This window comes from Coccinella septempunctata, chromosome 2, assembly GCF_907165205.1.
Source record: "Coccinella septempunctata chromosome 2, icCocSept1.1, whole genome shotgun sequence".
Lineage (NCBI taxonomy): Eukaryota > Metazoa > Arthropoda > Insecta > Coleoptera > Coccinellidae > Coccinella > Coccinella septempunctata.
In genome coordinates this window covers 25,844,192-25,870,210 of record NC_058190.1, presented here as the reverse complement: position 1 = coordinate 25,870,210, position 26,019 = coordinate 25,844,192, and the positions used below count along the sequence as shown (strand labels likewise).

The following is a 26,019-nucleotide window of genomic DNA, read 5'->3' as shown; positions in this document are numbered from 1 at the left end:
ATGAAAACTACGTAGCTAACAATTGGCCAAAAAATGGATTCGTAGATCAAGTTTGTTGGTGCAGGCTTGAGCATCCAGGTTTTTTCGACCATTCTGTGGCATATTCAGTGGCTCTTTTTGATCACGGCTTCCAATTGTAGGCTCTAAGAAAGAATTTGATGAATTAATACACCTAAGTTCTCATTTTGCCCCGTGGGGTGTGGATCATTCTTCCCTACGAGGATGAAAGGAAGAGTACTTACACGTACCTATTATATGCTTGATACCATCGTTTGTTGAAATGTTCAACCCTTTCCTCGCCAATTCCAAAATGTTCGATATATCGCATACCTAATTCACTTTCGTGATGTTATCGGCAGTGAATAATTCATGTCGAATTATTTCAGATAGGGGTCAAGCAGTACGGGGTCGCTGCTTCACTCGAAAGCAATTTTGAGGGTTGATAAGGGTCGCAAATTGGCATAGACTTTAATTTGAATATATGGAAACATATTTTCTGGAAGCTCCTGAATATTACCATAACAGGAACGCTGTTTACGAGGCTGTTTATTTTTCGAATATACTGCTATTTTCAAAATTTCCAGATTTTATTTCAGTTTAACTGAATATTCAGGAATTGAACCTCTATAAAATCATTTCCACTTTTCTTCATTATTGTAGATTCCTGAACACGAAACAGTTTCTGTGTTCAGATTCGTACAGGTTGCATACTAGTCTGAGAAATATTCGGGCAATTCGACTGACTCTCTCTCTATAGGTGGAATTTCTAAGGAAGTTCTCTACTATAAAAAACTTCCTCGCACTGTTCAGTTCAGATCTAGTAAGGCTGATACGAGTAAGAGAATAGAATAGTTCTAATAAGTAATAAGTACCTAAATAGGATGTTTTTTTTGCGTGTTTGGTATTGTCTAAAGTTGCTAAGGATCAGACTTTACTACATTATGCTATATTCATGAATGGATAAAAGTATAATTATACACAACTACAACAAAAACATATCCTGATGAACAGTTTCTCGCAACATTCTCTTTGATTGCGTTTCATTATGTTGATGAAATCCACCCTCATTCATCCATTCAAAGGAAAAAGAGTACCTTCTCTCAATGTCTCACCCACATACTTATTTGAAAAAAATAACAAGGCATTTACCAAAAAATATTTCTTGAAACGATTATATGTCCTGAAGAATCGTTTGTCTTCAGTTGTAATAATTTCTGTAGCGGTGTGTCCAGCTCTTGTTTTGATTCTAGAAATACAGTAGATACTCAAAACTTGAAGTGAATATTTCAATATTCGAGAGAAAGCTTGAACACACTTGAACGAAATTTTCATTATTGCTGTGCATATCATGTGGAGAGCGTATGTTCGCATATCGCACACATACCCACACGAAATATGGTCCTCAAGACACTTTTTGGCTTCATTGAAAAGGGGGAAACTCATTTCTTTTAGGTCATATTTTTTTGGGGTCCATAATATGTGCGATAATAGGCTATTGCAACTCATCTGGCGTTATGTAGTAGGTTTCAATTGTGGAGTAGTTCAACATGCTTATTAGTGTGAAGCTTAGACGAAGATTTCACTCATCTAGAAGTTGCTAACCTTCTACGGTTTCTGCAAAGTATGGTTTAGAATAGGGTGAAATCACTATCGTACTAATGAAAGTGCTGCATATACTCATGGGGGTGTATTTGTCGCACAATATCGTTCGATAACGAATCAGCAGCGTGTAAGGTAGGTTGTGTTGGGCTCTTGAACTTGAGAACTGGAATACGCATAGATGGAGATTCCTGTCTATTCACGGATGAGTCCAGATTTCGTCCGTAGGAACCTGATGGGCGAATGTTGGTGTGTCGAAACCGGGGTCAAAGATATATAATGAATATTTCTAACCTATCTTAATAAAACAGAACTTACAGTGTGGATACCAGATATGAAATAAAATTCTCCGAGCTCTAATATATGTTTAAAAATATAAAGAACACTGTAAAACATCAGCATGGCAAGTCTTGGACAGCGTTCGTGGAAACTTTGGAATATTCTCGATATTCGTGCACCGACGACCATACACACGACATGATTATCTTGCCAGTCTTTTCGAGGCAAGTGAGAAGGCGAACGTTGAACAAGCGAGCCTTTTTTGCTTCAATTGTACCTACAGGGTGGGCAAATTTTGATGTTTTAGCACTACAGCTTTTAAACCAGAGGAGATAGACAAAATCTGATACCCTATTCTCGCTCTCTTTTTCTGAGAAACTAACAAGAGTATTAGTCATTTTTGGTCACCTTCTTTTGTTTTCGAGTTATAATCGAAAATTGGAAAAATGGCGATTTCGAAATATAGTATTTAACATTACTAGCAAGGTAAGAGGGTTTTTACTGGCGAATGGAGGATATAACTGACGAGCCGCAGGCGAGTCAGTTACCTCCTTGAGACAGTAAAACCCGTTACCTTGCGTGTATTGTTTTATATTTTATTTGTTTCTCATTTGTAAAAAGGTTAGATAAATTCCAAAAAAATCTCAATAATTTGTCGCAAATGTCGTAAGCTATGGAAGCGTTGCCATGAACATGTCTGTATATTTTTCTTTACATCTGTTTTGGCGAAAGCGAAAATGAATGTACCAAAAGAAATTATTGAGGCAGCCAGCAGTGTAGCTTCAAGTTTATTACCTGCAAAATCAGCTTCAAGGTACGAGCGAGAATACGACGACTTCAAAAAGTGGCAAAACAAAAATAGTGTGATTGGGGTAACTGAAGATGTTTTGTTGGTCTACTTGAATCAACTATCAGCTAGATTCAGTCAAACTTGCGATGAGTTATGTCGATGATTCGGTCAACAAAAAAATCGAAATGTCTAGCAAATTATTTGGTAGTAAGGAGAGTACAAATGTTCTGCAGTCCTCGAGTTCAGCAGTTTCTGAGTCAACAGATGGTTCATCATCATCAGTATCAACTCTTTCATCGTCAAAAATCTGTGTTACTGGAAATAACAATTGTACCATGATTTTCAACATATATGACGATAAAACAAAATTTTCTAATGTAAATAATACTACTAACTTGTAAAAATTTCGCAAGTTAACTGTCAGTTTTACAAGTTAGTGACTTGATAAAATAAACTTTCTTGATTAATATTGTGTTTTTGGAAACTGACGTTTATAAATGAGAAACAAATAAAATTCATAACTCCGCTAATACCTACTGATGATAGAGCTCTGAAATTAAAACATTATAGAGGCATTTTTTTAAGTAGAATCCAGTGGCGTGCTCGCCTACTTAGTAGGATTTTTAATTACGAAGCTATGACCCAGAGTTATGTTTTTTTTTTAATGGAAACACTAAATTTCTGTGCAATTTTTTGAAAGCTTAATTTTTACTGATTTGAAAATTATATAACATCAAATGGTTCGTATCAATATAAATAATAGAAAATGGTCAAAAACCTCTCGTCTCAATATTTCTATGGTTTTAAATCAGTAAAAATTAAGCTTTCAAAAAATTGCACAGAAATCTAGTGTTCCCATTCAAAAAAAAAATATGACTATCGTTCAGTTTCAGGAAAGTCCATTAAAATTTAATACTTCATTAAAATCTTAATCCTCCATTTTCCCCTTCAAAAATGACAGTTTGAAATTTTGATAGGGCGTCAAATCTTAATGGACTTTCCTGCAACTGGGCCTTTGGGTCAAAGCTTCGTAATTAAAAATCCTGCTAAAAAGGAAAGCACGCCACTGGATTCAACTTAAAAAAGTGCCTGTATATTGTTTTAATTTTAGAGCTCTATCATCAGTATTAGCGGAGATATAAATTTATTTCGAAACCGCCATTTTTTTGGGATCTTTCTAGTTTCGTGGATCGGTGGATCCCAAATGATGGGGTATTTTTCATACAAATTAAGGACCTCTATAATGGTGTCATTGCTCCAGTTTTCAGTTATTTTTGCTTAAAGAAACAATAATAATTGACAGCAAGAGACATTATTAAATCCACTGCAGTAATAACCATGGATGACGACACGACGTACTTCATGAAACACCAAAAATTACGAACTTCCTCAATAAGGGATACCTACCTACTACCTACCACAAACCATTCAAACCAGAGAGAAATTGTTAAAACACCTTATAATTTCAAATATGTCTCGCGTGTCGTGTGTGATCATGTCCATTGGCGAGTCTCGACAAGTTCTTTTGATGTGTGTTCAAAATACCGCCTTCTAGTTCTAGGCGAACCCAGGCCAGCGCCAACGTTGGCTTTGCCTTGCCATATGTTTGGCATATGTTACGGCTAAAGATAGGTGTCAACATAAACTTAAGATTAGCCGGCTAAACTTAGGTTTAGCTTCGGGTATTTGCTAATGTTAGTTTCTTCTATCTTTAGCCGGCTTAAGTGTAACCACGTCCCATCGGCTAAAAATGTGAAAGCTAATAGAAAAAAAAAAGTATTGGCAAGACTTGAGAAGCGCAAATTTTCGGCAGTTAAAAAAATGTAAAGATATAGTAATATAATCAAACAATTAATGCAATGCATTTTTTTTAGAATTTTACATATTTTCAATAGCAGAAAAGTATTCTGTTAAGCAGTTGAGAAATTGAGAATGAACATAAATTAGTGGAGGGTCCATTATGTATAATAGCTGGTGAAATAACTATGGAATATGAGAAATGGCCGTTATCTTCATTGACGTAGCAGTTAGGGGAAAATGAAGACACGATACCCCCGAAAACTACGCCACTGGGGCTTTTTAGGATCTCATGCAAAAAAAAACATGAAAACATTGGAAATAGCCTGAGTGAAATCCAGTCATTACCCCAACTCGTTCAGAATTCATAAAAGTACCTAAATGAAAAAAAATTGGGTTGAGCAGCCTGTATCTCCGAAGGGATTCGGGATAGAAATTTCTTTTCCACCATGATCTTGACCTTTGAGTCAGCCTGTATATACCTAAATTATCCAGTTCAATTTTTGGGCAATGTATATTCGAATTCAAAACAGTATTTTTATAACATATCTAAATTTTCAGATTCGATTGCGGCTCCGGTGAAGGAGTTGTGCGATCAGAAGAGACCGTCCTTCTGAACCAGTGGAACCACGTTACCCTCTTCAGGCACAGATGGGATGCATGGCTCCAACTCAACGGAGAACGGCATGCACAAGGTCGATCGAAGGGACTGTTTTCAAGAATCACCTTCAGAGAACCAGTGTTCATAGGGGGCCCTGGAAATACGACAAACATTGCCGAAAAACTGCCTGTTGTGAGTGGTTTCAAGGGCTGCATCCGGCACTTGGAAATTAACGATCATATTTATAACTTCGGATTAGAGCCGAAAGGGGAAGCGATCAAAGGTTTAGGAATAGGTAATTAGATTTCATCTGAATATTCATACGTCGAAACTAAGGAGTGTATAAGACATTTTGTGAAGGAAGTAATTAAGAACAGGGACCGATTCCGTGTGTGCTCGCTGTCCACAGCACCTACGGAAGATTAGTAGTAGTAGTGAGTACTGAATACCTATAACAATCGACATCAAATACATTGAAGTATTGCAAAAAGGAGCACGACTGCACAAATATTCGATTGAAAAGAATAAGCGTAGATCGGATATATTTGGCCTCGGTGTCATTCCATTCAGCTATGTGAAGCTGGCACCCCCAAATCGGAAATACGTTTGTCCGTCGTAGGTCAATGTTTGTCCACCTTTTTTTTCATTTGTCCAGGCATCGTTTTAGAGATATCGGAAAAGAACTTTTTTTCGGTTAATTTTCTGAGCAGCACCCCCAAATCACAAATACCTATTTTTGATAGTACAGGTCGTTTGTCCAAGGTAAGTCCACGTTTGTCCACCAAATTTTTTTATTTGTCCACCCACAGAACCATAGAAATCAATCTTTGAAAATTTTGAAAAGTGTGAAGTTGGCACCCCCAAATGAAAATTTTTGAATCAAAATGTCAGGATTGTTTGTCCATCGTAGGTCCATGTTTGTCCACCTTTTATTTTCATTAGTCCAGGCATCGTTTGAGAGATATGGAAAAAGAAATTATTTTGGTGCATTTTCTGAACAGCACCCCCAAATTGCAAAAAGGTATTTTAATGGTACAGATCGTTTGTCTAACGTAAGTCCACTTTTGTCCATCAAATTTTTTCATTCGTCCACCCACAGAACCATAGAATAATCTTTGAAAATTTTGGAAAGTGTGAAGTTGGCACCCCCAATGAAAATTTTTAAACCAAAATTTCAGGATCGTTTGTTCATCGTAGGTCCATGTTTGTCCACCTTTTTTTCATTTGTTCCTTTCCGATATCTCTAAAACGGTGATTGGACAAATGAAAAAAAAGGTGGACAAACATGGATCTACGACGGACAAACGACCCTGAAATTTTTGTTTCAAAATTCACATTTGGGTGTGCCAGCTTCACATAGCTATTCCGTTCTGCTCCCTCTGCAGCCATTAGTTCCTAAGGTGCAATAAGTCCAAAAAATACCATAACTCCCACATCCAAAGTGATAGTTTTCCCACAACTCCAAATTGTTTTACACAGTCCATATATTTTTAAGAGAATATTATCACCATATTTTAAGCATCGGGAAGGTGGGAAAAGAACAATACGAAGGTTTTTAACATTTTCTTGAATATCGCGGAAACTAAATGGTTTAGCGTGAATAATATTTATATGAAAATAATCCACATTAAACATAAACATACACGAACAAAATATTGCTAAACGTAGCCGCTAAGGGAATAAAAGAGCTGTTAAAGTAATTATTTTCATATTATTCTGATTGTTTGGAAAAAGTTGTAATTATCACTAAGGCAACTATTTTTTTAACACTTCTATGTTTTGTGTTTTTTGAAAGTGTATTGGGACTTTAAAAACCGGTGATATGTTAGTGAAGAACCCTTCACCTAACCAGTAGGCGTCCACCCGGGCATATACGAGGATGTATTGATATCTAGTTAGCCTAGACCAGTTCCATGCATAAGAAAATAGTGCGTAACCTATCAACTAACAATAATTAAAAGAAAGAAGATGTCCACCGAAATTGTGGAAATCCAAAAATTGGTGTATCGAGCCATCATCAAGTACCTGTACTTAAACGGGTTAAGAGGTAAGCAGATTTACGAATATATGCTTAATACCCTTGGTGATAAATGTCCTTCGTATGCGACCGTGAAAGAGCTTCAAAAGAGATAAATTTTCCATTGAATATGAAGACCGATCAGGAAGGCCAGTTTTTGTGTCAGTCCCCGAAAAAATCCATGCAGTTCATGACGTGATTATATCAGACCGTCGAATTGGGCTAAAACGGATATCTCACGCACTGAATATTTCATACGAATACGTTCATCATATGGTTCACGTTAATTTGGACATGAGAAAAATTGCTGCAAAACGGATGCCCAAATGTTTGAATGTTGACCAAAAGCGTGCAAGAGTAGAAGCATCGCATTCGATCTTTGCTCGATTTGAAAACGATGTCGACTTCTTAAACCGAATTGTTACTATGGATGAGACTTGAATACATTTCTACGATCCAGAAACATAGAAACAATCAATGGAATGGCGACACTCTGGTTCTCCAAGACCTTAGAAGTTTCGTGTCCAAAAATCTGCTGGAAAAGCTCTTGCTTCAGTTTTTTTGGGATTGCCATGGAGTAATCATGACTGGTTTTTTGGATAAGGGTAGAACAATAACCGCAGATTACTATTCGACATTACTGACCACTCTACGGGATTAAATTAAAGAGAAATACGCGGAAAGCTATCCAAAGATGTTTTTCTGCAGGACAACGCTCCTGCACACATGTCTCATGTTACCATGCCAAAAATTCGTAATTTAGGGTTTGAGTTACTAGAACACCCCCCTTATTCACCAGATTTGGCTCCATTCGACTATCATCTCTTTCCTCAACTGAAAAAAAATTTAAAAAGTCGTAAATTGGCTGTGGCTGTGGAGGTCTGATTTGCAGAGCAAGAAGAAACATGTTTTTCGAGAAATCTGGAGACGTTGCAGGTTCGCTGTAATAAATGTATCCAATTAAGAGGATAATATGTTGAGTAAAAGAATATTTTGACATTGAAATTTTGTTTGGTTCTATAGTAGGCTAAGAATTCTTCAATATATTCTCGTAAGGTATAGTATGTAGCGGTTTTCAACCTCATAGTTTTTGAGTCGACGCTTTAGAAACAAAAAAATAGCAAACCTCCAAAAAGAACTCGCTTGAGTGTGTGCCGTAGAATTAAATTTCCGTTTTTTTTTTCAGAGGAATGTACAGCTGACAGATGTAGTCGGGTACCTTGTCAACATGGAGGAAAATGCTTGACAGGACCTGAATCAGCTGTTTGTCTCTGTCCCTTGGGCTTCTCTGGTGACTTGTGCGAGATACGAGTTGACTTACAAGTTCCTGCATTTAATGGATCTAGTCATTTGCGATATAAAGGTGAGTAATGCATTCAACAACCTAAATTATTGTTATTCCTATTTTCTCTAAAACTATTTTCTGTGTGGAATGAAACAATACCGGTCGAGAATTTTTTCATACAATTTTTTTATACGAATGGTAACAGATGAATTCATTTTTATGTAACTGGCTGATACGGAGTTACAAGCTTTTCAGGATACTACAAATTTTCACCAGATATTTTTTACTCAAAGGCACAAAATTATAAGAAAGTGTTCACCACACAATAATGGTTTGTTTTATGTTACCAAAAAACACTTTCGATATGACTTTTAAGGAATTTGTACTGTAGATTTGATGAAATTTGGGCATGCTTTCTTATGAATCGGAACGGAACTTATCAATATGAAAATATTTTGAAGTTCTACAGAGAACTGATTGAAAAAAAATTATGAAATATGAGTCTAACAGACAGAACAGAACTTTGGTTGAACGACCGTTCAGTCGCGCCATCTTGGAATCAGCACAAAACCAAGCAATTTCTTACAATTCCTGTTTTCAACACTATCCTACGTTGTCGGTACACTATTGATTTGTTTCAACCGTTTTATTTCATTTTAACCTCATTGACCAAATGAAACAAATCGCTAGTGTACCGGCTACATACATAGTGTTGAAAACAAGAATTGTGAGAAATTGCTCGGTTTTGTGCTGATTCCAAGGTGGACACAGTTGGCGAGACTGAACGGCCGTTCTTGACGTCGTGACGTCGTTGAATTCAATTTAGCAAGTTGAATTTCTGACTCCCCAATTAAGAGGTTCTGTATTCTGTATCACAAGTATCTGAACTACAAGATAATTAATCCAGATAATTTATTGGCCTATTTATGTTTCATTCTTGTTCTTCTAGGCCTGGGTGAAGAAGCCCTCACATGGCTTGACCTCGAAATAACCTTCAAACCTAATGCTCCTGATGGACTCCTCATCTACAATGGACATAGAACTGACGGCTATGGAGATTTCATGGCACTGTACCTTGTAGAAGAATATGTGGAGTTTGCATTCGATTTAGGAACAGGCGCTTCAGTCGTAACTAGTAAATACCAAATAACATTAGGAGAATGGCATAAGGTAGGTAAAACCAAAACTCATACTGAACATACACAAAAATTTAAGTTTTTACGTGTGGTATATGATAGGGAACATTCGGTGTGTTTCAAGGAAGTGTACATGAGATGTATATACAGGGTGTTTCATGAGTCGTTGGCCATAGCCTAATGGTGAATGCAGGTCATCCAGGCCTTTCAGAAAACTTGCTTGTTTTGTATCATAAGGCTATTAGTTTCAGAGATACGGGGTGATTCATGAATATTGGCCGAAATTTGCGATAGCCATATAACTCTGGACTGCAAGGTCCGATTTCTATCAAATTTTATAGGTTTGTTCACTTCAGAATGCTCTTTCATGAAATATCAATATTTTCAGGGCAGTACTCGAAATATCATGATTTTTCATTCAAGCCCCAAAATCTATATTTCTTACATAATTTATTCTAATTTATTCCTTCGGTGGTAATATTTATTATCCTTTGCCGAGATTCTGAATCATTTTAAATTTTATTCAATTCTTCTTCATTTTAAACCCTCAGCACATACTGAGTGTTCGTAAAAGGATGCAAAGTCGAGCTGTGAATTCTCTTGAAATTACATATTGAATTTAGATACAAATGATGAGAAACATCTTGGAAAATGTAATCCGTAAGTGTATTTGCTTCATAACACACATAAGTATCGACGCATTTCCTAGCACTTAAAATCAGAAAATTTATTGCCATTCTTATCATATCGGGATTTTGTTTAACTTCTGCACAGGCTTCTTCTATCCTCTGCCGCAAATGCTCCTGTGAAGGCAGAAGTGTCAGTCACTTTTTCACGCACACTCAGTGGGAACTGAGGGTTTAAAATGAAAAAGAGTTGAACAGAATTTTGTAAAATTTGAAATCTCGACCGAAGACAATTAATAATATCACCAAAGGAATTGATAAAAACAGGACAGCAATTCAAATAAATGACATAAAACAAGAATTCGTCCGATTCCTTCATTGTTGTTTTATAAAAGGAAATAAAAAGATCAAGGTTTTTCGAAAGACTAAATTTTAAAAGTTATGTGTGTTATGAAGCAAATACACTTACGGATTACATTTTCCAAGAGGGTTTACATCATTGGTATCTAAATTCAATATATAATTTCAAAAGAATTCACAGCTCGACTTTGCATACTATTAAATACTTTTTACGAATACTAAGTATGTGCTGATGGTTTAAAATGAAGAAGAATTGAACAGAATATAAAATAATTCAGAATCTCGGCAAAGCACAATAAATATTATCACCGAAGGAATAAAAACAGGACCGCATTTCGAAAAAGTGACATAAAATATGAATTCGTCCGGTTCCTATTCCATTGTGACAAGTGTGCCATGCAAAGTGAAAATTGAATTCCTTAGAATAACTTATGTAGTTTTTCTTGGCAGTAACAAAATTTGTGTAAGGGATGTAAAAAATATAGATTTTGGAGCTTGAAAGAAAAGTTATGATATTCAGAGTACTGCCCTGAAAATATTGATATTTCATGAACCGTTTGAAAGAGCTTTCTGAAATGAACAAACCCATAAAATTTCAACAAAATCGGACCTTGCATTCCAGAGTTACGGCTATCGCAAATTTAGGTCAATATCACCCCGTATTTCCGAAATTAATAGCCTTAGGATACAAAATAAGCAAGTTTTCTGAAAGGTCTGGATGACCTGCATTCACCATTGGGCTATGGCTAACGACTCATGAAACACCTTGTACAGAAATACGATTGAGTGAATGTGATTCAATAACCGGGATCTATTCGACTGAAATATTTTGGTCTCGTAAGGAATTCAGGTTATATCAGAAGTTAAGCCAAACTTTTTATTATTTCAAATGAGAATTGAATTGAGAATTGTACTTTTCTCAGACAAAGTTCTCCAGATTTCCGTCTTGTTGGGAAGTTCGAAATTCACTTCGAAAGTGACTATTAATCACTAAAAAGTTCTTTTTTCAAACACAACAACCTGTATTAGACTATTAGATGATACGAAGAAATCTATCCATCTAATTATGTTTCACACCCTATCTATACTTCAGTCTAAGGTTTCTTAGATAAAAGGAATTTTTCTAATATCTCTTTATATGCAAAATTTAATGAACTTCGAGTGAGATAGTCGTTGCCAGGGTCTAGAAATTTCTCTGAATTTACAAAGGCTATTTTTTAAATTTTTCATAGCTCTTATGTGTTTAGTCAAACTAAACTAGTGTCTAGGGTCAGTCATCCAGCCATCAAACATGTTGTACCTGCTGATTTTGTCAATGAATTAACATTCGTTCTTCTCGTGGCTCCTCATGCTACATCACTGATCCACTGCACATTAAAACTACTTTTTTCGTGCCTGAAGTAGGCTGTTCTGAAGGAAAATTCCCAGGCCCCTTCGAGGTAGCCCATCCGCCCCTGTTCCTACAACCATATACGTTATGCGATAACACTTCGCCAAACACATCCTTATGTTCTCCCTATTTGCAAGGCCCATTACGAATTTATCGATAAACTAACAGGATATGCTATCTGAATTGGCTTGCAAAGTGTCAGCAAATTGTTCTAATATGGTTGCCAGGATCCCCTTAATTGGCCTAACGTTGAAGCTCAAATGTGTTTAATGTAGTTGTGATTAGTAAAGTCGAATGCTTTCCTCCTCTGCTTATCCCTTATTATTACCGGTTGTGGTTCGAAATAACAGAGAAATGAATTACTATCAATCGAAGTAGTTTTTATTATATTATCGAATGAAAAAAATTCCGTAATGAATTATTGCATGGTAGTATGCCATGTAAGAGTTACCACCACCAACTTTCTCATTTTGAATTCAATTTTTCCATTCTTCATAGAATTTTTATGGTACAATAACTATCAACCGGCAAATTTTAAGTTTTCATAATGAGCTGTGCCACCCCTAGAGAAACAAAATTACCTTCAGAATAACTAGCTAAGTCTGTGACACTACACATCTGTATCTTTTAAAGGAGTTGCATTCGGTCAAACAACCCAATTTCTCTAATTTCAGAGATAACACCAAGTTACTCGAAAACAGCGCAATATACGAGATGTTATGAAATGATTATTTGTGCAACCAGTTGGGAAATTTATTTATCGTAACGAGCGTATTTCTTTCGAAAAATAGTATTTCCCATCGTGTTGCATACAATTTTTTTTAAATTCTGAATAGGATGTGACTATGGATTCAAATTAGAAGTACCAAAAACGTCTATATGATTTCAGTTATTTGTTTATATCGATTTATTTTGTTTGCGTTACGTTTATAATACTATCCCATCTAAGGGAAAAATATTATGTGTGTTTTTATTGAGTTCAAAATAGAAATATTAATACATATTAGAACATCAAGAAAAAAAAGCGACAAGGTATGTCAAAAATTCAAAATCCAATTCGAAATTATATCATAATGGCTTCAGATTATAACTGTATAAAATTACTCCAAAGTTCAGAAGGTGTAGACATATGTTTTCAAACTCATTTCAATTGATTTTAAATTTCTTTTGTTTGAATTTCTTTCAAAAATAGTAAAGTTTTTTTCGGGCAGAGAAAGATATTCGTTTATTATGGATCAATAGAGAAAAACAATTTCTTAGAAGGCTCATTATGAGAATTCGCCACTGGCGTCAGAATCCTAGTTCCGGCCCAGCGGTTTCTAGTTAAAGAATCATTCAAACGTTACTTTTCACTGAAACCTGTATTTTTGTTTCCTTGTTCTTGAAACGCCTTGCCTGCCTTCCAGACAGTATTTGTCGGTATTATAGTCGTTCGAATTTCTTTATATAGTTCATTCAATAGAAATACGAATATTTGTAGACCCACAAATTTTTCATCGGATTGAATCTGAAAATAATTGACATCAAAGCAGGCCTTGGAAATTCGGTCGAAGAGTAATATCTAATCCCAAATGATTTCTAATAAGTTCTGTTGTCTCACTCATGGAAATAGAATGAAAAAATATAACCTGAAAAAGTATTTCAATAATTCAATGAATCGGCATTCAAAATTGATACTTTTATTTTTTCAATTTGTTCGATTAAACCAAGAACACACATACACACAAAATTCGAAATATCTTGGGCCTAGACTTATATGTAATTGGTGTTTGGGTCAGTGTTTCTTCTGAATACCAACCTGAATTCCGCAACTCAAAGTTTTACTGAATGCCAATATATTTTCAATTCACCACAGCCGCCTGAGATGTCAGTAATTCATGAACCGTATACATAAAGGTTCCTGTCGTCGACCTGAACCAAAAATGACATTTCACGTACCAATTTCCGAACAAAAAGTCGATTATTTTTGAAGGCGAGTACTTTTCGTGCTGATTTACTTTTCGTCCGGATATTCATCACTAAGCAATATATTGGATCCCGGGGTGGTTGAATCAATTTTGTGAACACAGAATTTGATGAAAACAGAAGTGCCTTTGGCAATAACTATCATTTGATGTTGTCAAATTAATTCTTTGAGAAATCAGCTAGATTTTACTGGTGCATTAGGTACGTGGTCTGAATGTGTTCAGTATAATCAAAAATAGATAGTTACTAGCTGACCCGGCAAACGTTGTTTTGCCATATAAATAATTTCCTTTTGTATGTTGTATCATAAAAAAATAGAAATTAAAAATTTTGTCTAAAAAATAAAATAAAAATTTAGGGGTGGACTACCCCTAACATTTAGGGGGATGAAAAATAGATGTTGGCCGATTCTCATAGATACCGGATAAGCACAAAAAATTTCATCAAAATCGGTCAAGCCGTTTCGGAGGAGTATGGCAACAAAAACTGTGACACGAGAATTTTATATATTAGAGATAATTATATCGATATCGATAACTGTAACACTTTACCGTAGCTCAGGGAATTGGCAATTACGGACGCCTAGATGAGGCCATAAAACGGTTAACTTTTTACTTTCATAAAGGTATGATGTGAGGTCGACAAAAAAATTTCATATGCACCTAGGCAAAAAACTGTTTGTATTGCTATCCTCTGCTGCGCCTCGGCTATAAATATGCAGGCTCGACTGTAATAGATAGTTTTTTGTTCTTGGTACATAAATAACTAGTTTACTTTCATAAGGAGGTTGTCTTCCGAAAAAATTTGTGCTTGGAAGTGATTTATATAAATTTTCAAAAAACGGAAAACTCTACTCTTCTATCGAGCGTGGATTAGTATTTTACTCTTTAATTTCGAAAACCCAACCGATATTTCACCCCTATGATCATCATAAAAGTCTTATATCAATTTTCAGGTGAGAATATCTCGAACTGGACGTCAAGCCATTCTTTTCGTTGACAAACAACCTTCGGTGGAGACAACATCTCCAGGCGCCTTCACCCAGCTATCCCTTCCTCAAAATTTGTTCTTGGGAGGGGTGGTGAACTTTGGAGCTGTGTCTCCTCACATCAAGGTACGCAGTTCTTTCATCGGATGCGTTCAGGCCCTAAGAATAGGGGGACGTCAAATTCCAATTCTTGCCGAAGCACTTGGTGGTGCAAACGTTAACAACTGTCCTCACCCTTGCGTTGCGAAGCCTTGCGGGGAAGATGGAGAGTGCATACCAGAGATGGATTATTTTACTTGCAGGTAAAGCATTACTATCCTCTTCTCAAACTATTACACAAAATCCAAGTTTCAGTAAACAAGGTTTTCGAACGCAAATGAATAACAATATAACACTTAACTAGCTGCCAGATCCACGGAGGGGGCACGGGGGCAGTCTTAACTGATTTGAGATCATCGGTCTGGCTATGCAGGCTGTCCTGAATAAGATCAAAAACATTTAATGTGAGATAGAGAATAACTAGAGGATCACGAAAAACCCACATATGAAGTATTAATAGTCAGATCTCAGATATATTCTCAAGATAGTAACAGCTTCTCAAGATAACGGCTTATTAATAAACTCTTATTAAGTCGTTATCAGTTTGATACTATTTTAACTCATAAATAATGTCTTGAGTAATGGTCTTGAGATACACTTAAGACTACAAAACGATAAGATTATTATTTTTATTTTTGCTCGATATTTTTTCATCACTGTGGCTAGCAATGGAGTGTGACGAAGAAGTTTTTTCGATCTCGAACGAACGGATATGTCACATTACATTCTTTTTCGCCGAAATGATCGATTTCACCGTAGTAGTTGACAACGTCTTCCAGGATTCCATATTTCACTTCGATAATGCCGATTTATGGAAGCCTAAAAAGAGATCACATATTGAGTCAGGGTCCGACCATACTCAAAATTTGACGTTTCCAAAACTTTTCTTCAGATCACTCGAGGACATCAGTCACATTTATACATAAGCGCCCACTCAAGTGAGATCGCAGATTGAGACGTCACCTTGACAGAGTCTCGAGTCAAATTTATTAATTAGACTTTTGTCTCAAGGCGCTACTTAAGAAGTATTCACAGCTTGAGATCTGACTATGAATACGCCCTTTATAATGAATTTTATCATTTCTTCGATATTTGCGTACCTAAACTTTAAGATTCATATATCCAATACGCCGAATAATATTGCTGGTTGCTGAGGACTGATTTTTTTTCTTGATATATAGTGATATAATTTTTTTCTCTCTTGTCAATATTTAACATCTCTTGTAATGAATCCCAGTTTTCTGAGGAAAATTGGAGTTCATTTTAGTGCATTCCTTTCGTTTTCATATTTCCGCCTTTGAAAATATTTCATTCTCAAATATTCAGTATATTCATTCCGATAGGCAGAGTAAATGTAAAAAAACCGTTTATCTGTGTTTAACGTTGTCTTTCTTGCATACCGTTGAAGATTTCGACGTTTTTCTGATGTTGATATGCGATAAACCGGAGCTGACGACGTTTTTCATTCTTGTCACATTCTGGAATTTTCAGATTTTTAACGTGTAGGGGGATTTGCCTATAAAAGCAGATTTTCCCCCGCGACGGTCACTTCGACTCATGACTTTTGATTCTCTGTTACTTCAGTTGCTGTTCTTTAACTTCAGTCTCTTTAGTTAGTTTATGCTCCGTACTTTCTGCGATTCGACGTTAATTGTGTGCCCGACAAGCCGTTCAACAATTTTAAGAATAATTTCGTCTTGCTAGTATCAGTGCTATTAGGAATTAATTTTTAGTTTTTTCCATTTATTTTCCGCGAGTGCCTGAAATAAAGGAGGTAGGTCCCCGTCTTTACCGTTCAGTTTCTTTATTAGACCTACACCGGTTACTTCTTTGACACTGCTGTACTGTATCGCTTTCTGTTATATTTTATCGTACTTTACCCTGTTTCGCGAGTCTGACTTTTCCCTTCGCTATCAGTCATGGCGCGTAAGCCCTTATGGTAGAGAATAAGAGATACCGCTCGTCGTCAGTGAAATCCCGTAGTTGCGCTAAAAATAGTCCTTTTCTTCGCTATCAGTCATGGAGCGTTATAGCCCTTGGGGTAGCGAATAAAAGTCTCGAGTAGATCCGCCCTGGTTGTGTTTCTTTTCATTGGAGAAATACAATTAATCACATCTCGATACCGTATAGCAAGTCATTTCACTTCGCGAGGGCATCCTAAGTATTCATTTCGTCAGTTCTGGTTGGCGCATTTTATTGAACAACCTTTGATTTTTCACTGTACCCGGTATAAACTTTATAAAGTGCTCGTGACCGGATAGAATTTCTCGAAAGTATGTTTGCTGATAGATTCGCTCATATTTCATACCTACACATATCTCCGTTGTACATATAATCAGTTGTCGAAGGTGTGAATAAACTAGTACATACTTTGATTTTGACTACTTCGTTATCGCTACCACCCTAGATAACAGCGAACTCTGTCTCCGACTAGCAGCTACTCTGGTAGGTTTGCTATTCTTCCTAGTGAAAAGAATAGCTGGCGCTCGAGATAAGTTTTGTCCGAGGTAACCACGTTACACTATATTCATCTCATAACTGAGTGAATTTTGAATCTTTATGAATTTAATCAATTGAATATACATTATTGAATGTTCATTTCAGTTTTCATTTGATCGAATACATAAGGAAAAGTTGTTGTTTGTGGTTGGATAGGAAATAGGCGTAGAAAATTGGTTTCAAATTTTAGGAAACTAAACTTTTCGAAAATAGATAACTGAGTTTCGTGTAAGAAAAAAAATTTGTTTGTGATATACAGAGTGTTCCAAAATTCTTCGTCTTGTCACTCGATACAAATAGGACAAAAAGTTATTTTTTCAAATGGAATACCCGAGTTCTTATCTGAAATTTTCAGGGAAAATCAAAATACGCATCTAACGGTATTTTATGTTCGTATACGAAATCCTCATGGTTTCGGAAATACAGTCAAATTTCTACAGTGTGCACATAAAGTATGGAATTCATTCATTTTCTCGCACTGGGATTCCAAAAAAAAAATTCTGGAACACGTAGACCTACTTTTCAATAGGAGCACATTTAAGGCATATTACCTCGTACTCACCCCCTGAGCGGGGGTGAGTACCAACCCTTAGTTTATGAATATGAGTGATACCTCATTTTAAAGGTCTCTCGCTCCAGATTGTAGCCCTAGAGATTGAAGTTGCTAACATCTTTGTTTACTTGACAGCTTATCAAAATTCCTAATTTTATTAGTAATAAGAATTAATTCAGATGCATACTACCCGGTGATATGAATATCAACAAGTGTTACGATCCGAATTGAACTAGCCAATTTTCCATCGTCAGGACCCCAAATGGAGTATGCTCCATCGAAGAAAAACAGATGCTGACCATGGTTTCGGTCTCATTTGGTTCTCATAGCTTTTTCTCCGATGGAGAACGTTTGGAATTGGATGGACCCTTATTCAATACTGGCAAGTGGTACTTAGTATTATCCAGTAACACAGCGCGCTACTGAGTACTATACAGTTACACAGAGCGCCACCCAGTACGAAACGATCAATCCCCTCCAGATAGAAACTCAGACGAAGACAATAGCATATCTCTTTTATTAGTATTCTCAAGCTCATATTAACAGAAATTATAGTAGAAACTTCAAACTCTAGGGTTATAACTATCAACTTAAATAGTAAATTATGACCTACTTTACCTTATTGAATATTCAAACTAAAACCCTTCTTGTGCCTGACAGTATCCCAAACGATCGAAAAATTCTTGTTGGACCAAGTTGGCAAGTGATATAAGCACATTCGATTCTAATTCAATTTTTTTTGTCCGCATTTGTTTCAGGTTTTGTTTTATAAACAACAATTTTCAATTTCTGTTAATATGACAGCTTGAGAAAAGAATTTTGACAAGCTGTCATGTTAACGATGAAACACTAGCAACTTTAACACGTTGAGCGCCACAGAGGTCCGTAGGGACCGCTGATAGTCTTACTTGTAGGACCACGGCGGTCCGTAGGGACCGCTGTTTTGGAATTTACGACTACTCTTCAGTAGTATTTTTTTTCGAATTTTTATTCGAAAAAAATTGAACAGGTGTTGTTATGGTTATAATAAGGAGATTGGACTCGACAAATTTCACCTGTACCGCATTTGCTGTGCGTTTCTATTTTTCTGGGGACCAGAGCGGTCCCGTGGGCCCGCTCATCAATATTCTTGATATCAGGCGATATTGCACTTTTAGCGAGAATCTGAGCAAAGGGATTATCTATATGATATAAGAGCAAATCAAAATATCGACACAGAAAATTTGGCCCCACAAGAAAATATATCGATATTTGGATGGCGCTCAACGTGTTAAGCTCTAGAGCTATAATCTGGAGCGAGAGACCTTCAAAATGAGGTATCACTCGACCCCCCTTCCCATTACCAAAACTAGAGATGGCACTCACCACTGATCAGGGGGTGAAGCTAGAGGCAAGGTAATATGCCTAAAATGTTCTCCTTTCAAAAAGTAGAACGCCGTGTTCCAGCATTTTTTCTAATCCCAGTGTAAGAAAATGAATTTATTCCATACTTTCTGTACACACTGTATAGAAGGTTTTCAGTCAATCGTAGAATTACTGCCATACAAGTTTGTACTTGTTTTCAATTATTTCTTCAAGGTTGTTGAATACAGGGTCCTGCAATAGTGCGTTAGGCTTCCATAGCTGCCAACCAGACGTTTTAGGAATTTAGTTAAGAAGCATTCCCTTCGTACTTTCAATTCTGCATCTCAGGAAATTATTTTCGGATATACATATGCAAAAATATAAGAGGTGTTTAAAAAATCATTCATTTGTTGAATGATTTTATTTGGGAACACCCTGTATATCAGAAAATAATTTACTGAGATGCAGAATTGAAAGTACAAAGGTAATGCTTTTGAACTAAATTTCTAAAACGCCTAGTTTGGCAGCTATGGAAGCCTAACGCACTATCGCAGGACCCTGTATATTGTTCAGTAAATAAATAATCCTTTTTTTCAGATGCAAGCCAGGCCATCGTAATCAGGCATGTTCCAGGGGGCCTCCATCGTTCAGTGGCATTGACAGCTATCTCTACTTCAATGATGCTCGCACATTAGATTCCCTTATGGCTGATCCCATTACTCTGAATGTGCGATTCAAATCGACCTCTTCAGATGGACTGTTACTATGGCTTAATAACGGTCTTGGAGGTGGATTCATTTCAGTAGGATTAGAAAAGGGAGATTTGGTGCTAAGATTCTCGAATCGTAATGAGGAAGTGGTGGTAGTGCATAATAATACATACGTACACGATAATCTCTGGCATAGGATAAAAGCAGTAAGGTGAGTATGAATTATTTCGAGGCTACTGGCCATTCGTTTTTTAGCCCATACAGGGTGGTCCAACGAAAACTAAACACCTCGAATTTCCGACTTTGAAATGAAAATGTATACTCCATTCACTTTTATTTTAGCACTGGGTTGGCCATGGAAATTTGACACATTCCACTCTAATGTGAGGTTATGACGTTTGTCCAAACATTTTTGGGTTTTAAATCAGCGGCTATATGTTGTCCGTTCTACGTAAAAGTCTCAGTAATTACGTATTTTATTGCAATGTCGAATCATCGGAAAATATAAAGTCAAGAATATATGATGAACATATTTATACAAACTGAATGAAGGGATTCCAAAATTTTTTATTTAGTACATGCAGTTTTATGTTGGTTATCTTCTTTGGCTAAAGGTTGAAGACATCAGTTATAGAATTCAAAATAAATCAACCCAAAGATGAAATGCATCCGATTCAGTGGTAAGGAAGTCGGTATCTGGTATATCTCAATGAAATTAACGGATAATTACAAGAATGTTGAATTCTTCAATAGAAATCATCTTCCATCAATGGAAGTCATTCATTAGAGGGACTTTCAAGGCAAGAGGAACTTCACCTTTTAACAAAAATTTGAATAAATTGACAAGACAACTGGCTCCAGAATAGTTCAAATGAGAAGTCACTGGAGGTCAGACTCAGACTTTGATAAAGTTCGATAAATTCAAAATTAACACAATGTTTTCAGTGACACAGCAATTAATGATAATTGATTGCAAGAGCCTCTATTCCATCAGAGAAACAGAAGGTTTGAAACATGAATTTTAATGAGAAGGCTGAGTTATAATGATGAGATAGGCCAAGAGGTGAAAACTAAATTATCTAAGTCTGGTCAAGCAATAATATTATAATTCGATTATAAAAATAGCAAAAATATTATAATTAATATAAATAACGTTGGTCTTGAAGAGGGCCAAAATTCATCAAGAAATACAATATTCACAGAAACGGACTGCTTACAAGTAAGCACGATTAGAACGTCCATCAGAAAAATAGAAGATGCAATTGGTGAATTATGAGAGGGACAAAATGAGAGTACTAATGAGGGAAACCACTAATCTTTGGTTTCGAGAAGAGCAGAAGGCTTGAGAACTAATCTGTATATCGAGCAAGATTGATGAATATGAGCATATATTTATTAAAATAAAAAGTATAATAAGGAGATCATACCAATTAAGACAGTACACGATTACCAGAGCAGACCTTTCAGGGTGGAACCAGGACGAGAGACTGTCAACCAGTGTCATGGCATACCACTGACCATTCAACCATATTTGAGAAGTTCACATCAATTTTTAACAACTTGTGAATCTATTATTGTGGAGAAAGAGAGATCGTACCTACAGAAGACAGACTATTCAATCGTTTGTAGTTGTTAGATTTGTTAAGATATTCTGCAAATTATTTTTCTGCCAAAAAGTATATTGGGAATGTGCTGTCATCGATCGGAAGACATTCGATCAATCGATGACAGCACGTTCCCTGCAGTTCACTTCTCCATTTAGATTCACACTAGTCCATTACATCATACTTCTTATCACTACATGTCCTTCTTTCAGGATGTTAGTTAGACTTTTCATTTGATTATTGAACTATTCATACTATTTTCTCATTTGAAGGGATGGTGGAACAGGCCTCCTAATCGTAGATAACGGACCGGCGGTGACACATCAAGCTGTTGCAGTTTGGAGAAGACCGCGGCCTCCTTCTCCGGATGAAGAGGGTCTTTTTGTTGGAGGAATGCCTCACACTCTTCTACTTCGCACCATCTACAGAACTGGAATCAAGGGATGTGTAGCGGATATAGTCATTAATGCCGACTACCATTTACGGTTGGTCGGCGACAGAGATAGAAATGTTCGGGAATGTGATTCCTAAAGTCAATCAATATTTTATACACTAGTCAATATGTTGAAGACTATGAGGCTATTCTGACGTAAACTTCGATGTCGAGCAGCACTTGATCTTCATTATTTTTCTGATACGAGCTAACTGCCTTCTTTTCGTTCAGTTGAAAAGATTCACGACTATGTGTTTTAGGCTTGAAGTCTAAGATAATTAGGCTGATAGGGATAACTTGATATTTCTTTTCAGCCCACTGTTCCTCTTGCATGGGTTTCAATGAATATTGATTATCGAAACATCCGAGACAAATTCATAGACTGATGAAACAGAATATAGAACACTCGATAGAAATATCTGTTGAAACTTGATTATTATTTCACTTTAAGTTACAGAAGTTGGATAATCTTTCATAAGTCCAGCGATATTGAAATGTTTGAAATGAAAAACGTGAAAAAGGATGATTAGGTAAAACAGATTTAAAGCAATCAATATACATAATCGAATTTCTCACCTAGCAATGGTCTGGAAAAGCCATTTTTAAGTAATACATTTTTCTAGTCCCTCAACTCGATGAAGATCTGTACTACTTTTTGCGTGTGATTTCATCAACACTAGCAGGGAAGTAAAAAAAAAAGTCAGAAACTAACACTCACAAAGTATGACATAGATTTATTATCTTAAATCATCACTAGACCCTCCCAGCAGCCAATATATCATGGTCATTTGGACATGTTCCAATAAATTTATTTTCTTCTCCACCTTGAGCGATGATTTTAGAATTTTCGTTTGTAGATCATACTTCAAAATCGACATTTAATTGGTTCTGAATATCCGATGCTATTCCCGATGAACTTGAGAATTCTAACATTTGTGATTAAGGAATAAACAATACAACGATGTTTCGACAAATGAAGACCGGTCCGGGAGAATGAAAATTTTTGATTGCACAAAATATTCATCGAGGAGAACCACTAGAAAGTGAAAAATTCAATACTCGATTCACCATTATTTGCTCACAAATCGAGAATATTAAAATTTACAAATTATATTAAGTTGCACCATTTAAATACCTCATTTTCTCATTTAAAAAATCACCTTCACTTTTCAAAGAATTAAGTTTCTAGAAAAATAAAACAACCTATTTTTATTGAGAAGATGTTATAAAACCTAGTAACCCTTTCATAAAAAATTAGTCACCAAAGTATTCCTTCTTCTCATTCCTTCAAGTTAGCGTGTTCCGTCAATTATTGAAATTAATTCGATCCAGAATTCGAAAGAAAATTGATACTTCATTTCCCTCCCAGTATTGCAAGGTTTGTATCCCACAAAAATATTTTTTCGAATTAAATTCAATGTAGTATCTATTATTGCCCTAATGAATTTTCATGTGAAAATATAGGGAGTCAGTGAATATGTGCGAAACGGTTTAGGGGGTGATTCTGCTGGGAAATTCATTTCTACAAATGCTCGTTTTCCGAGATAAAGAGCGTCAAATTTTTTCTTGAAAACTATTTATTCGTTGCTCGATCTAGATAATATGTAAATTAAATTTGATGGCTTTAGAGGGGTTGGTATTCTTGACATTTTATGTTCATAGTTGACGCGGATGCAAGTTATGATGTAAAAAATAAACGCCACTGGGATATTTAAAATTTAAGAATCAATTTTTGATTCCCAGAAAATGAATAACTCACTCTTTGATTGTCTCACAGTCGACTATAATTACTGTTTAAAGTATTCGTATTTAACAGAATGTTGACAGCTTAATAGCGTCACTGCTAGATAATGTATTTAAAAAATGTGAAATACGCGTTAGGATGTTTTATTTTTTCATTAAAACGGCTCCCCATACGAAGAACAGGCAAATTGGATTTTTTATCATAAATTAAAACAATGAAGAATTTTTATTTGAAAAATTGAGATCATTGTCTTGACTGTATTTCAAAAAATACACTATAATTACCTCTTATACTTTTTTTGCATATCTCGAGCGAACAAAAAAGAACAGAAGTCATATAGCGAACCGTCATCATTTTTTTATTCAGAAGCACCCCCTCAAATTTGTCGCACTTATTCACATTAACGTCCTGCTCCTGCATGTAAATTATATATTTTTTTGTCCAACTATGAGAGTGTGGTGTTTCCCTTTGCATTAATCTGAAAAGTCTGAAATACGTCTGAATAAGTCTGAAAAAACATTGAAACAAAAATCTATGAACAATATAGGTATCATTGAATAAAAATTGTTCAATCAAAATGGCAATTTCCTACTTATCTACTTGTTGATCCCCGTTTTTAATTCCGTTGGAAACTGATGCGTGGAATAACGAATCTATGAATTAATATTCCAATCCACACATCTAAATATTATTATGATTATGCGAATCCGAGATGTACATTATGTATGTAATAGTTTGATAGCCAGCAAAATAGCATGATTTTACTTTTTTTTCAACATGAGAAGAAATTAAAGTTCCATTGTATAGATTAGGTTGAAAATGTGGCTAGTGAGCTAGAAATATATACGTATGCTGTTAAGTGGTGCACGAATAATTATTTAAAATTCTAGAATCAAAAAAGAATTTCCAGAGAAATCGAATAAATATTTGGTAAGAAATCGGAACTATTATTTGAACAACGAAGGGAATTTAAATTGAATTTTTTAGATATAAAAAGAAAATTGGTCAAGACTGTGAATAGAAACAGCACAGGCATGATGACAGAAAGTCGGACTTGTTCTCATGAACAACTCTTTTATCATTAAAAGAATATGCAACAATTTCCCCATATTACCCCAGAAAGTATAGAACCTGATGTTATATATAATATATACTTCATTCGGTTACATTCGCAGCTTCTTCAAGGCACGAAGTCATCATGACAAGATTACGCACATTATTTATAAATATCCGTGAAGGTGCATACGTCACGTCACTTCAGAGTAATCTGTATGCATCTCAATTTGCATCTCGTCAAGTAATTAGATCAGACTTTCAGTATTTGTGAAGATACACTTGGTTGTCTGTCATCAGAAATTCATATACCTACTTATAGTTGGGGAGCTCAAGTGATAAATTCGGGATTTACTAGAGCGTAGAGTACCCCTACCAAAAGTTAGACCTGTAAATATAAGAGGAATAGTCTAGGACAGCCTGTCAGAATAGTAAGGAAACAAAGATTATTGTAAATACTCGAGCGTGTCAGATTAAGAGTGATTATTTTCATATTGACAAGGATACATTTTCTTGATCCGACCATTTAAGCGTGATGAAACTGTGGGGGTAGGCGACAAACTTGCAAAAAAAGTCACGTTTACATTCTCGAGCGCGGTGGCTTTATTCCCTAGTTTGAAGCTAATGATTCATATTAGAAAAAATATAATCTGACAGTTTAGCAAGCCGAAACAACAACAATCAAAAATAAAGGTCACAAAAATAAGGTTTTTTGAATTATCTGCTTTTCTAGGCTTCAAATCGTTTTCGCATTCATTATAAAAGTTGTAGAACACAGCATTTTCTACAAATTTTGGCCGAATAAATTTTTTTGATATATATGGCGATGAACGTACCTACATTACACTTAAGGATTCTACCACAACCTTCCATAGGGTACTTTAGAAGGCTGTGATTCCACATTGGCATTGCCCTTTGGCATTTACGATCAAGCACCTCGCGTTCATCACCTCACCCTCTAGCTCGAAAAAGGTTTAGAGTATGTAAAATTGCTTCAGACAGAAGTTGTATAGAATTTTATCAACTAAAACTTCCATAATGAATACAAAAACATTGAGAAAGGAAAGGAGATATTTAAAAAAAATAATTGTTATCATTTTTAAACTGTCAGATTAAGAGTATGTAAAAATAACGTTATTTTTTGCAT

The 26,019-nt window shown here is 35.7% G+C and overlaps 1 protein-coding gene across 1 annotated transcript in view; it reads left to right on the top strand.

Annotated features, from left to right (window-relative positions):
* LOC123307956 (pikachurin) overlaps positions 1-23,669 on the top strand; it is a 95,342-nt gene extending 71,673 nt beyond the window's left edge. Inside the window, exons 5-10 of the mRNA XM_044890461.1 lie at positions 5,027-5,361; positions 8,270-8,446; positions 9,318-9,538; positions 14,801-15,135; positions 19,926-20,249; positions 21,915-23,669. Of these exons, the coding sequence (XP_044746396.1) occupies positions 5,027-5,361; positions 8,270-8,446; positions 9,318-9,538; positions 14,801-15,135; positions 19,926-20,249; positions 21,915-22,173 (1,651 nt within the window). The 3' untranslated portion in view covers positions 22,174-23,669. The remainder of the gene's footprint in view (positions 1-5,026; positions 5,362-8,269; positions 8,447-9,317; positions 9,539-14,800; positions 15,136-19,925; positions 20,250-21,914) is intronic.
* The last annotated feature ends 2,350 nt before the right edge of the window (positions 23,670-26,019 follow it).